The sequence below is a fragment of the Castor canadensis genome, chromosome 11 (genome assembly GCF_047511655.1).
Source record: "Castor canadensis chromosome 11, mCasCan1.hap1v2, whole genome shotgun sequence".
Taxonomy (NCBI): Eukaryota; Metazoa; Chordata; class Mammalia; order Rodentia; family Castoridae; genus Castor; species Castor canadensis.
Genome location: NC_133396.1, coordinates 32,819,230 through 32,833,581, shown reverse-complemented (window position 1 = coordinate 32,833,581; position 14,352 = coordinate 32,819,230). Strand labels below are relative to the sequence as shown.

General features: G+C 45.1%; 1 protein-coding gene across 20 annotated transcripts in view; it reads right to left on the bottom strand.

Moving 5' to 3' along the window:
- Msi2 (musashi RNA binding protein 2) overlaps positions 1-14,352 on the bottom strand; it is a 367,367-nt gene that overhangs the window by 264,218 nt on the left and 88,797 nt on the right. Inside the window, exon 1 of one of the 20 annotated variants that reach the window (XM_074046139.1) lies at positions 13,378-14,248. The exons of 18 other annotated variants lie outside the window; for them this stretch is intronic. In XM_074046139.1, the coding sequence (XP_073902240.1) occupies positions 13,378-13,473 (96 nt within the window). In that variant the 5' untranslated portion in view covers positions 13,474-14,248. Of the gene's footprint in view, positions 1-5,716; positions 13,277-13,377; positions 14,249-14,352 lie in introns of those variants that run through there. One more of the 20 variants, XM_074046140.1, reaches the window with a different exon arrangement.

Genomic DNA, 14,352 nt, shown 5'->3' with positions numbered 1-14,352 from the left:
ACTGCAAACGACATATCCTGAAACAATGTAAGGTAGCACTGCTACCCTATGTCTCACATACAGCTCCTTCCTTTGGCTGTCTTTTATATTCGCCAGTTGTCTTGCTGGATTTTTTTTTTTTTTTATTTCTCTGCTAGTCTACCTTACTTGGCCATAATACAGAGCTCAAGAGTATTTCCTATCATTGGGTCTCTTCACTCAATTGCTGAGCACATCGTAAGTTGATGTTGCTACCCATTCCATCCTCCTCCCCGTGAGACTTTCTGTTATGCAAGATCTGAAAAAATTAAGGAATACTATTTCAGATTGCATTGCAGCTCAGTTCGAAAGGGGAAGTGGTGAATTCTGAGCTTTAATTGCTTCCTCTGGCAGTGCGGCCAAGGAGACGTTTGGTCATTCTGCAGCAATATCCTGTGTCTTTGCAGACTCCTCACAGAATCTATTTGCTGGCGAGGAACACGGCAGGACAGAGGCAGAAGGGGCAGCTTCCTGCTGATCACAGACAGTGTGGTGGCCATGGTTCTGAGCCCACCAGTTGCAGTGTCACCTCCCAATTTGGAGAGACTTCCAGATGACTGGAGAGTCAGTAGCTACTTGAAAACCCAGATCTGCTGCATGGCTGAGTGGGGTTCCTGAAAGCCCAGCCTGGAGGTTTCTCTCTGCTTCCTAATGACTTCTGCAGGCATCATGAGGCCCTCCAACAAACTCCTTTCAGCTTAAACTAGACAGGAGTGGATTCAGCTATCTGCAACTAAAACCAGACCAAAATATAGTCTCTTTCTATTCTTGTTTTCAAAAATAGATCAGTATCTTCACTTAAAAAGAAGAAGAAGAAGAAGAAGACACAAACCAGAAGCTGACATTTTCAGTTTTGTTTCTAACTGGCTGGTGGACCTGGGCAGACACTTACTACTGTTTACTGGGCTTGGTATTCTCACTTATAAAATGAGAAAGTGAAACTAGATGATCCCATGATGTGGCGAGTATTCGTAGGCTTTAAATTCCACTGTCCTTTACTTTTCATTATTCTGGCTTTATTTTAATCAATTCAACAATACAATCGGTGCCTGTTGGTAAGAGAAAAAACTCCTCATTCTTCCTTGAGTGATGACTTCCAAATCATGACCAACGCACGCTTTCCCCTGGAGCTGACCGTTTACTCTGCAGAAAGGTCCACAGTGCTGATGCTGGACAGGCAGGGGCAGTGAACAGAGCACCTGTACAATTTCTTCTACAAGGAGGAGCGGTAGTGTTGGTTTCTGGGTCATTTATACTTTTTACAACAGAAAATGTTTGGCGGAGCTTTTTACATTTATTTGTATGTGCTTTCAGAAGGGCTGCAATATATCACTATGTTGAGTCTGATTACCCCTGTGGGGGGAGATCACAGATTTCATTTTAATTTTTATGCTTTTGGCCATTTTCCAAGTGTGCTATACCTAGGAACGGGGTGGGTAAAAGATGACGGAGTCTCCCCACTCTGCCCTCTTTCCATACCTGGGCTGGTGGTTCAATGAACACGGACAGCTCTGATTCAGAGGAAAACTATTTGCATCCTCAAACTTGGGTAAATGTTAGCCAAATAAGGAACACACGCAGGTAGGTCAATGTGCTGAAGATAAGAGGAAGGTCAACAAGGCCTGCCAAGAAGCTTTGCCAAACCACACTGAAGGGAGGCATTGGAAAAGAATAAACTGAGCCAAAGTGGAGCAAAGAAACACCAGTCTTAAAAATTAAGCCTTACCCTGTAGCACAAATGAACTCAAACCCAGGGCCTAAAGCAAACTAGGCAAATCAGTACTCCTACCACCAACCACATCCCCATCTCCACATATCTTTTTTATAAAAACTCCTTAGTTTTTGTTGTGGGTTTTCATTTTTTGAGACAGGGTCTCTCTAAAGCCCGGGCTGCTCTAGAACTTGCAGTCCTCCTGCCTTTACCTCCCAAGTTATGGGATTACAGGCATGCATCACCATGCCAGCAACGATTATTAATTTTTAAAAATCAAGATGATCTCACAAATTTCTGGTAAGGGTATAAAGCAGGATCCACCAATGTCTAGAAGGCAAATGATGGGATTAAGAGAATTTTTGCTTAGTTCCAGTGGCTTTCCAAGGTTTCTCCAAGTGTATGTAACTGGAAGAGTAGGGCAGAAGCAGTAATCAATATTCTGAATAAACAAATTGCCCAAGTCTCTCCTTTCTGGAGTCAAAAGCACTTTTTATCACAGACCATCTCGTAATGTTACCCTATCAGCTGGCTGAGTGGAACAAACATTACGCACTTTGCAGCACTTGCAGTGGGAGTACTGCTTTCTGCTGTTTTTTAATTAATTAATTTGAGTCATGAGCATTTGAAATGTGACTATTTTATGGAGCTGAAATTTACATTTATCTCCTTTTTTAAAGCCCATTTAGCAAATTAACAAGAAAACAGCAACATATGAGGAAGTTACTGAGCCTACCCATGTGTGTCACACGCAAAACAGCAACTATGTAATTGACCTCACAGGATTCTCCTGGGCATCAAACAAGACCATCTCACAAGAACTCTGGAAAAAATAAGATGCTAAACAAGTCATAGAAAAATACTGTTATCATTAAAAGCCCTGCTGTTCCGTGATTTCCTCATGGGGTTCTTAACTCTGGTGAGGTCATTCATGTCTGGCATTAAGGGATCTGTGTATCCTGAGCCCCACTGTGAAGCTCCCTGTGACTGTGGCATGGAGTACCTCTCTGGGTAAAGGGCCCAAAAACTCACAATGCATCCAGGAGCCCAGACAGGTTAGAATCACAGCTCACAGAACTTAAATTGATGAGGACACGTACCCCAGGACCTTGGCATCCTTGGTCAGAAAGGCACATCAAAAAACAACCTGAGCAGCAGGTGAGCAGCACAGGGCCAAACCCTAGAAGCCAAAAGGATTTTTAAAAGGTGTCTTTTCACTGGGATATGGCACAACAGGACGGCACCTCATCTTCCATCAGGAAAGACAGATGTGACCCAACCTTTTACTGACTCAAACGGGCCTTTGCCACAATCTGTCTGATTTGTGAGGTTCTGCCTAATGTTTGAGATATTTGATTGAAACTGCAAACATCAGCACTGATAACAAGACCCTGGCGCCGAGGTGGGCCTGAGCAGGAAAGGGCGTACAAATTCCCCTTCTACTAATGGCGCCTTTCACGGCAACCTAAACTGATGGCTTGAAATTAACTTGCTCAGTTAATAATTCAAACCCATGGGCCAGGCAAGTTTTAACGCTTCGATGTTGGTTTACAATTAACCCAGCAATAGTGTTTTAAAGTGCTTGATTTTTAATTAGTCTATTGATTTACCAGTCTGGTTAACAGTACTTTATTCCTGGCCCTTTATCCTGTCTTCTATTCTTATTAAGAAAGGGCAAGTGGGGTCACTCTGGCTCTTTTCACCTCTGAAACCCTCTGGACTGTGGTCTCCTCCTTCCCCAGGGACACAGAATATGTTGTCAAGACCAGAAGGCATGAATTCTGTGTGGCTTTGGGCAAATTAAGGGTTAACGGGCTGTGCCTCTGTTTCTTCGTCTGTACAGTGGGATGACAGGAACTGTATGACCATTAAATGGCTCAAACCAGCTCCTGACACAGATGACAGCTGAGGCCTCATCCCTTTCTTACTGGCTCAGAGCTGCCTAAACTCTCTTCTGAACACTGCATCATCTTCCTTTGCAAAGTCAAGCGCATGTAAGAAGGGGTTGTTGCCCTAGGAACCAAACCAGAGCAAATATGACATGAGCAACAGTGGCCCTTTCCCTGGCAGACTCACACACGTCTGGTAAGGAAGGTCTGTCCAGCCTGCTTTACTCCTAGGTTTTATTCCCAGGGAACAAACCTTTCTCAAAGGTCACAGTGCTCAGCAGCACTCAGAGGCTGCTGAGATTCCATGCTCCTCTTCATCTATGCCTCCCACTGCAGGGGGACAGACGGTGTAAGAAAGGAAAGGCACTCATCCAGTGATACCTGCTGCAATTCTTCCATCCGGGTACTCACCAGGCTGGACCCTGCTTAGCTTCAGAGACCAGGAGAGGCCAGGTGTGTTCAAGATGGTATGGCATAGCATTCACCCACTATTCTGATTTAGCCAACAGGGTGACATGACCTTGGTTTGCTGCAGGGATAATGTAATGCCGCTGGTGCTACCAATTAAAAGCAGACCCAAGGACTAGCTTTGCCAGCACTTCCATAAACCTCACCAAGCAGCTCAGTTTAGAAATCCCTGGTAGAAGAAACTCCCACGGTGAGGCCAATATGAAATTGTTTCTGTCCCCTCCATTTTGTTTCACATACAAGTTCCTTCATGCATGTTGTTTTCTCTTTCTAGAATTCTTTTCCCTTTCTGTCTCTCTACTAAGCTCCTATTTACCCTTCAAAGCCCAGTAAGAAAATGCCTCTTCTTGAAAGACTTCCCTGACAACCCCCTCCCAGCTCACCCACTAGCACCTTTATCTACCTTTAGAGCTCTGCCACCTCAGCACCTAGACATAACTTCAACTTGCCATTCATCTGCCTACATTCTTGCTCTGTGGTGCTCAAACTTTTTTACACTCTGAAAAAGCAAGGACCATCAAAGAGCATTAATTTATGTGTTACTGTACAGAAGTCAAAGTTGGGACTTTTAAACACAGGAATGCACATATCCCATAAGCCACCAGAGCAACGATGTCAACACAGGTCATGTTAGTCTCTGTACAATTCCACCATATATTCATGAAAGTCTTAGAATCATTATGCATGTCCTTAATCCCAGCACTGGAGAGGCAGAGACAGGAGGAGCTCCAGTTTGATGCCAGTTTGGGCTACACAGCAAGACCCTATCTCAAAAAAAAAAAAAAAATCTTTATCATCAAAGGTTGTAAGGGACAGCCAGAAGACTTGATCCAATTTCAAAACCACAATTCTAGATCATTCATTTGCATAAGTGTGTTCTCTGCCTGAGGGCAGGGTCTATATCCTCTATTCTGTGTTCCTGGGGTCCAAGCTGGTGAACTGCCTTTAACTGTCTCCTCTCTGAACCCAAATGCGGCCCAGGAACCCTCCAACACCCACTATGGCTTCCCATCATTGGAGGAGAGCTTGCCACTCATGCCAGCTGCCTCCTGGGCCTACAGGCCACTGCACAGCTAGAAAGGGACAGTCCAGCTCAAGCTTGCCAGCTGTGACCCCCCCCCCTTCTGTGACTGAGCTTTTCCTCAGGTCAGTGTCTTGGGACATATACCACCATCCACACCCCCGCCCCGCCCCACCTCCCACCATGTGTATTGACATAGGTTCTCCCTAGAGAATTCAGGGTGCCCTTTAGGTAGGGAGTTAAAATCTCCTAGGTTGCTTCCCAGAGGTCCCTTATAAGCCCCCAAGGAGGGTTGAGGAGCCACAGCCTGTTTCTAGGTGACAGAAGCCTATGGCAGCAGAAAGAAGAGCTGTTGCTGGCCACCAAAGCAGCATCCTCTCCAAGGCCCAAGGTTTTCCCTGAGTTGCTGGCAGAAACAGGAACATCACAATTGGCCGGGGCTTGAAACACCTAACTTTATATCTGTCTGCCTCATCCACAACAGCCTACGACTATTTCCCACCACCCACCGGTTTCTCACTTGCTCTCCTGATACAACTTCAAATTAAAAAAAAAAAAATTAAAAATGTAAGCACAATTCAGGAAAACACACCCACGCATCTTGCTCACCAAGCGTGAAGCCATCGCCCTTGCACGGCTCTGTCTCAGCTCTCCAACTGCAAGGGGAGGAGAAGGGAAGGCCATCTTATATCAGAACGCAGCCTCATTTCTCACCCTCACGGCCCCTACCTGTGCGAGCATTTCCAGGCTAATTTGGATAGCACTATTTGAATGTGCTTTCGAGCTGGGAAAACAAGCCAATAGTTCAGAGGCTCCAAGGCAAACTCAATCTGACAGCCACAGCCCTGACGGCTGCCAAGACTGATTGACTAGTTGGATATATTTAGATACGGAGGAGGAGGGGATCAAACACTGTTGGGCCTCCAAACTCAAGAACGCTGTGTTGGTAATGGCAGACTAGCAAATAAACAGCCGACAGCCATTCAACGACATCATCTGGCATCCTGGGCACAGGATCCTCGCCTCCAGAAACTACATGGAATTTCAAAAGCCACCCACACAATCAAAAAAATAAAAATAAAAAAGGCAATTAGAAAGGGTTCTGTTGCGGCATCCCCACAATTATTCTTTACAGATAAACAAATAAGCAAATGTGATCTGCTCCTTTGCTCCCTGCCCCCTCTACATTCTCATTCTAGGACAAACGGAACACTGAGCAAAGACAAGGTCAAGGTTGCACAGTGAAGTCCTGACACTGGGCTGCTGCCCGTGCAAAGGTTCTGTTTTAAATACGACCTCTCCATTGCTAACTACTACATGTGTAGAAAAACAGGTTAGAGCTTTCTTCTTTTTTCTCTCTTCCAAGGGATGAAAATAGCAACATAGGTTAGGGGGTGGTCAGAGTTACTAACTACACACAGCCCCCGACACCAGCTGGTGCACCCACATTGTCCCCTTTAGGGGAGGGAAGAGCAGTGAAGAAGGAGCCAGGCTGGGGACAAACTGACTCCAGCACAGAAATCAAACCCAGCAGATAAGTCACACACCTAGACGAAGGGAGTCTATTAACCTCAGTTTCCCCAAATGCAAAGTCAGGACAATACCACCCATTATTGGGAAGTTTCATTCATGAATGTGACAAACATTTATTGAGACTTACTATGTGCCAGGCACTGCAGAAGATGCGAAGGTACAGGGAGTGTTGCTTAGTGACAGAGCGTTAACCAAGTATGTTCAAGGTGCTGGGTTCAGATCATAGTGGGGGGGGCAGGGGCAGATGCCAACATACGTACAGGAATACAATTAGGAGCTAGACAAGATGGCCTGTATGAAATTCTGAACACCAGCATGTATTTGCTCATGAAATAAAAGTATCAGCAGTGGATATCAACTGCTGACAGACAGGAAGCACTGCAAGGATGAAAAAACAGGGTTTTGTTATTTTTTTAAGAAAGAATAAATAAATTGAGACTTTTGTTTTGGGCAAAAAAATCCTGTACCACGGAGGATAAAAGTCAGCAATGCTGAAAAGGAAAAAGAAAAAAAAAATGAATAAATAAATAGCCCAGGCAGGTCTGAGCAACATATCCGGATTAGCGGAGCAGAAAGGACACACAGACCCAAAGAAATCCTATTGTTCTGTTTTTAGGACAAGACTGTCTCACATGGTGGCTCTGGGCTCACAAAACAAGGAGTGGGAGGTCTTTCGCACCCAGCACTGAGTCCCTAGTGCTGCGTTTCTAGGGTGCTATTTGGGGGAGCAATGTGGTTTTCCTCACAGGGGTAAAAGAGCAGGAGTGGGGAAGGGGAGGCTTCCTGGAGGAGACAGTTATTGTATGGGTGGAAATCGGGCTTAAATGCAAGCCCATTAGTGAAGCAGAACCTTAATTTATCAATTAGACGCCATCTGTGGATTGTGTTCCTTGAAATAATTGTTGAATTTGACAATGCACTGCAGCTTTACAAAGTTTCTGCCATCCTTGATGCCGTTTAATTAAATTTCTGCACTTAACTTTGATTGCACTGAAAGCGCTGATGCCTTCCCCAGATTGAGTTCGGTGGCCACCTGCTGTGTTGGAGCCAAGCGTGTTTCCAGAGCAGGGGCAAAGATGTATTTTCTTTTATTTTAAGCCTCGTCTTTTCTCAGCCTTCACCCAAAGGAAATCAGGTCTCCTGCTGCACAGGAGGGACCAGGTTTTCCAACCCTGCCAGCCCAGCCTTTTGCCCCACTCCACCTACACCAGGTCATTCTGTCCTTTTATTGTGTCTCACAGAGAGAGCTAACAAAACAGAATCCCAGACAGTTACCAAATGCAGAGAGGTGGCTTAAAATAGAACACAGTAATTATCACATAAAGCAACCAAGAACCAAAGTTTCAGATGGGAGCTGCTTCTGCCCCCCAAAACCCTACCTAGGAGAAAAAGGCAGGGAAGAGCCCCAACCCCAGGAGGAGGCCTGGAGCCTGGGTCCACCTGAGCTGCCGCATCTTGACAAGCCAGACTGGGCCATGCTGCAAGTTCACAGCAAACCTGGGGGGTAGTTTCTTACTCACGATTTAAGAAAGACAAAGGACTCCCTCCCCACACACACCCACATAGGGCTTCCCATCATTTATTATGCTTTGATTGTGACAAAAATGCATATAACATAAAACTACCATTCTACTTTCCGTTTCTGTGGATTTAACTTTTCTAGAAACCTCATATAAGAGGAATCACACGTTGATCCTTTGGTGACTGGTTGATTTCACTTAGTGTATTGTCTTCAAGATCCATCTTGAAGAGAGCTGGGTGTGCTAGCGCACACCCTGTGACAGCAGCACTTGTGAGGCTGAGGCAGGAGGATCATGGAGTTTAAGGCCAGCATAGGCTCTATAGCAAGACCCTGTCTTGAAAAAAGGACATTCACCTACGTTGTGGCATGTGTTAGAATTTTCTTCCTTTGTACGACAGAATAATATTCTATTGTGAGTGAGTGTGTGTGTAAGCATGCCATGGTTTGTTTCTCCATCATCCATTTGCTGATGGGCACTGAGGTGGTTTCCCTTTTTGACTACTGTGACTAACACTGCAATGAATATTGGTATACAGATATCTATTCAAGTTCCTGCCTTCAGATCATTTCTATATGTGAGTTTTCAAGAGCCCACCATGCTGTTTTCCCACTGCACCTATGCCGTTTTACCTTCCCCTAGCAGTACAGAAGGGTTCCAACAGCTTTTGTTGTCAATGGAAACTTTACAAATATAATTCACATAGTTGGGTTGAATATAGCTTTCTCTAGACTTTTAACACAAATATTCTGTAAATGGTATTATACAAAGACAAACAAGCAGTGTAGAATGTATTCTGGACAAGCAGAGAGGTGGCATATGAAGAAAGAAAAAGAATTGGGGAAGCAGGAGAACAGGCATGAAAAATAAACTTGGCACTTTTTTTTCTTTCCTAGAACCACAAGGTTCCTCCAACTCAAAACCACAAGGTTCAAAAGATTTATGGACTAAAAACTTCAGAACTATAAAATAAAATTCTCAGAAAATGCAGTTGCAACAATCAAAGGGTCATTACAACAGCCACTTAGCCAAGTCATAAACTCACTGGGCAAACAGAATTGGATCGGATATTGATTTTCCCGGTGGGCTGGTGACTACAGAACAAGTGACTTTGCCACCTCTCTTTTCAGATCATCCTGGGGGCTTTCATCTCAAGAACGCCCTAGGATCCTGGGAATGAAGCCAGCTGTTGCCCCAAAAACAAGAAAAGCATACCCCACCCCATTACAGAACAAAATTTAAATGGAAATTTACATTTAATTTAAATGTCTGAGTCCAGCTCTGCCTCTACACCCTGCAGCTGGGTGTCCCCATACTTCCCTGACAAATGAAAGCCAGTCTCATCCCATTCAGACAGCTCCTACCTCCACTTGAGGCCAGGTAGTTCTATGGGCCAATCCACAGTTCCCACCCATGTACAGTTAAGGGGTTGCTCATTTCAGAAGGATCACAGGCCGCCATGATACAGCCACTTCCTAATAGCCAACTAGCCCAACACCTGTACTAAAATTCTGTTTAGTACAGAAGAGCTCCATTTTATATATTTTCTAATTTTGGGAAAAGGTAATTTGCAGAATCTGTAAGAAAATGGAAATTTACTGTTACCATTGTAAGGCTGACCATGTACATAAAACACATGAATTTACCCGGGAGAGAGATCTTAAGTTAAACCATGTGTTTGAATTTGGGACCACGGTGAGGATGTAGCTCAAGGGAAGAGGGCATGCTTAAGGCCTTGAGCTCAATCCCCACTGCAGCAAAAACAATCATAAAAACAACTTCAAATTGAGGGTTCAGAAATGACACTGAATATTGACAACACACACCCCCCCATCCCATTCAGCTGAGATTCCTGGGAAGGGAAGCTGACGGGAGACAGTCTGACCCTCCCCTACACAGAGTTAATATTCCACCTGTTACAATCCGTGGCAAATTTTATGGACAAGTAAGAACCCTCAGAATGAGACGGTTCACACCGAAATCTACATCTGCTCCTACCCATATGGCACCTCCACACTCTGTAATTATCCTCCCCTGGATGAGTATTAAGCTGGATGGAGGTACAAAGGGTCAATTATGTCACCAAAGGAAGAACGAGAAGACACTTGTCTTGGCCTCTGGTTCTGTCTTAAATTAACTTTTAATATCGAACAAATTGTTACATTCACATTTCCCATTTTCTAGAATTTTTGTTCTGCGGAAGCAATAAGATATTTTTAAAATTTAATAGAACTAAGAAACTAGAGAAGGATTACGGCAACAGCATCAATGCAGGTTCTGGCATCTTCTCTTCGTGGGTTCACAGGAACATGCAGAAACCACACCATCTTCATTCCCAGATCAAACTAGTTGGTATCCTGTGGCCCTTGAGAGCCAGGACAGCATTTGAGGACAAAGGGCATGCCAGCCCTGCAGCTGGAAGGTGGAAACAGAGGTCCTGACCAGGATTTCTTCTCTTGTGCCAATCCCATGCCACCTTCTGCTTAGCCTTGGTTAGTCCTCTTAATGGAGCCCAAACCGGGCAGGCAAAGGCCCCTAAACCATAGCTGAGAAGCCTCTCCCTGGGACCAGTAGGAGAATGTAAAAATAATAAAGAAAAATAGTTTCAACTGTTCACCCACCCACAATCCTTTATGAAGGGAGGCAGAGAATAAATTCCACCCATATACAAACTGAGCATATCCACACTAGAGCATGATGTACCCCAGCTCCTTCCCTAAACCCTAAACCTCCTTCCATGGAAGAACAAACATCAGGGCTTCCAACCCCCAGCCCCCAACAGAGCAGGAGTCCAACCTCTGGTGCCCCTGGCTTAGTCAAACAGCTACTTCCTTACCATGCTCAAAGGCAAAGAAAGAGATTTCTGGAACAGTGTTCACAGCACTTCTCTGGTGCTGAACCCTGGCACACTGTGGGGGATTTCCGAAGTGGCAAGGTGAGGGGATAGGCTCTCAGAGTTTCCCAGAACACCCCTAGTCACAAAGGTGCCAAGTGACGAAATGTGGGGTAGGGAGCATTGCTAAGGCAATGTGACAGAAGGCTCATAAGGAAATTTAAAACTACATTCACTGCAAAAAGAAAGCAGAGTACCCAACCATAAAGGAAATGGTTGTAGGGTTCAACTTGAGCCTCAACAACAGGGACTTCCCAGGACAGGCAACAGGGGCCAGGGGCCTGTAGTGTGGGTGCTACCCACTAACCCCAGTCACTGGATGGCAGATGCAATTCCCCAACCCATGACTGAACACACACTCTGTCATACTGATAATGACACTACCAGCTTTCCTTGAGGGCTCACTTGCACAATCTTGGGAGAGTCCATTTTACAAATGAAAAAGGTAAAGCTCAGACAGGTAAGTCCCTGTTCAGGCGCTCAGAAACTGGGAGCTGGATTTGTAGCCCTTGTCTTTCTGTCTTCAAAGCCCCTGCACTTGACCATCAGCCTACTGTAGCTCTCTTGCAGATGGATTCATATTAAGATCAAAATACCCACAAAGAGTCAAAAGAAGTGTGCCACAGTGGGGACCCAAATGACTGTTGATGGCATGGCTCTCAGTAGAGGCTTTCCCTGCCCCTGGGCCCCAAGGAGTGGGGTCTAATGACTTTAGGTAACTGGAGAGAGTGGGTAAAATGCAAACCTTTCGTCCAAGAATGCCTGGGAAAATGCAAGGCATTGTCGCTGGGAAGGCATGACCACCTGTTGCCCATCTCTAAACAGATGTCCCCATTCTCCTATAAACCTTCTGACAGATGTGGCTTTGTGGGTAGATACAGGTGCCCTCCATAAGATCAACCTCAAAGCATTAGGAACACCCTAAAGGACCCCAGCAAGGGATTCTCCTTGATTTTACCTGTATCCTCCAGGAGCGTACTTACACTTGCACATGTACAGCACTTCAGGTATTGTAACTTCTATACGACTCTGAAAATCAGCACTCTTGTATTTATCTTAAAACCATTTTCCTAAAGTCCAGTATGCTTGCTATGTGACCTTTCATCCTTTAACCTCGCTGGGCCACTCTTTTACACAATGAGAGATTTGCTTTACTGAGTCTGCAAGATCCCCTCCAACTGGAATGATCAGGACCTCACATCCACATTCACCTCCTAATATTCCATTTTGATACTCAACCTTCTCCACTGGCCCATAAGGCACCTTTGTGTGAATCAGAAAGATGCTCCTTTTTTCAACGGACCCAGGCTTGCCTCAGCAGACTGCAGCTGATATGGCTCTAGCTACAGGCCAGAGCTCCTGGAAGTGCTCCCTGGTGGACACTGGACCTTAAACATCACTGCCATCTCCAGAAAAGCCAACTGCAGCCCACAACTCGAACTAGTCTGGAGACAAATGCCTGAAGGACTCTTTCTGGTTTCATGCTATCCATGAAACAAAACAAAAAACCCAAAGAAAAACCCACAAAGGTCTTTCTTTTTCTTCCTCCCTTGGCCTTCAACCTTTCACTCATGCTTTTCTTCAGGGGCAAACAGTTGACAAGGTCTATACCTGGGAGCCTGGTTACCACTTCCGAAGCCAAGTTCACCAGTAGGGTCAAGCCCTGAAAAGTAACCCCATCAGGGGCTCTGATGGGTTCACTGAACGCCAGGCAAGACAGCAGTAGAAAGACCAAGTAAGGTGGGATGTATAGAACTCTTGCACTATCAAGTTCACGGAGATCAAAGGTGAGGCCAAACAAGGACTTGGTCTAGAGCAAGGGCAAAGCACCTTCAGTTCACCCAGAAAAGACAAATTTATTAATCTGAACATCAAGCATTTCTCCTTCTCCTTGAGCGTTTTCCCTTCATATTTACTGATGTAATCTCTGTGAAAACAAGTACAATCACCTTACTGGAGAGCCACATACACACAAAAGCCCCTCGACTGAAAAATCAAGTCCGGCAGGTCGTGATTTCACCTTTAAGTGAACAGGATGCAGCCACAAAGACCTGGAAAGACTCCCGCTGGCATCATCATTAGTAAGTAAGGGGCAGTGGCCTGTGCAGAACACTCACAAGCACAGGGACCCGGCCCCACCCCCACCCCCCACAAGGTCTGGGGCAGAGCAGAAGAGCAGAGGCCTCCACCTGCCAAAGCTGGATGTGGGCGGCTGGATCCAGCTCTCAAGCCCAGAATCCCCAACCAGTCCCTTCTACAGCTCCCCACTCCCTTCCTAATGTTTTCCTCCCTGTGGTCCCCATAGGTTCCCCAGAACCTGGTACCTTGGGCCCTGGGGGTCCTGAAGCTTCAGGCCATTCAGAGGCTGTCTTTGGGGAGAGCAGAAATTCAGAACTCCAAAAAGAGTAGAAGGGCAGCATCCACAATCTGTAGTTCTTGGCTGCCCAAAGAGGCCTAATCCTTTCAGGGGAGGAAAGGGGGTCTTTGTGGCAGTTAACAAGGCTGTCATCTAGAAGAAAACGGGGCCAGGTCAGCTTTGTTTTCTCAGGAAAGCCTGAATCATTAAGGAAAGCAAAGCTGAGCACGGTAGCCAGGAACAAATCAGCCCAGAAAACTGGGGAAGTGTCCCCTGAATGAGCCCTGGGGTCTACCAGGCCAGGAGGTGCAATGCTGGCCTGTCTCAACCCATCCAAAATAACCACACCAATTTGCACACGAATAAGCAAACATAAAACCCCAAAGTGAGAGCATTCAAAATGGAAAGCAGCTGCTAATCACCTGTTTTAATTTTTTCTCCTTAAATTAGCTGCAACTAAGAATTTTCCAACTCTCAAGTACAATACACAGCTTAACATTTTCATACACCTGTAAAACCACTAAGTTAAATCCCATTACAAAAGACTCCAACTTATAAAGGAGCAGTTCAAATACAGTTCTTATCAAATACAAACAATGGAAACTGATTTAGGCAGAGAACATCACTCACTGGAAATTAACATTTAAAAAAAATTTTTTTACATAAAAACCATCTGTGTATTGAGATGGTGCACTCTGCTAAACCACAGGCCTAATTAAGGAACCGGAACCAAGGCATTGCACCGTAATACATTAAGTTTTGTGTTTTCTTATTATTATTCTTTTTTTTCAAGTCTTGCTTAAATCTTATCAATATGGAATGTGTTGTCCTTTCTTCCCTGTAAATGTAAAATAATGTCTATGTTAAATTTCTACGAGCACTGTGGCTGACAGACAAAATACAACTTATCTTAATCGGAGGTGGTTCTCCCACGTCAGCATCT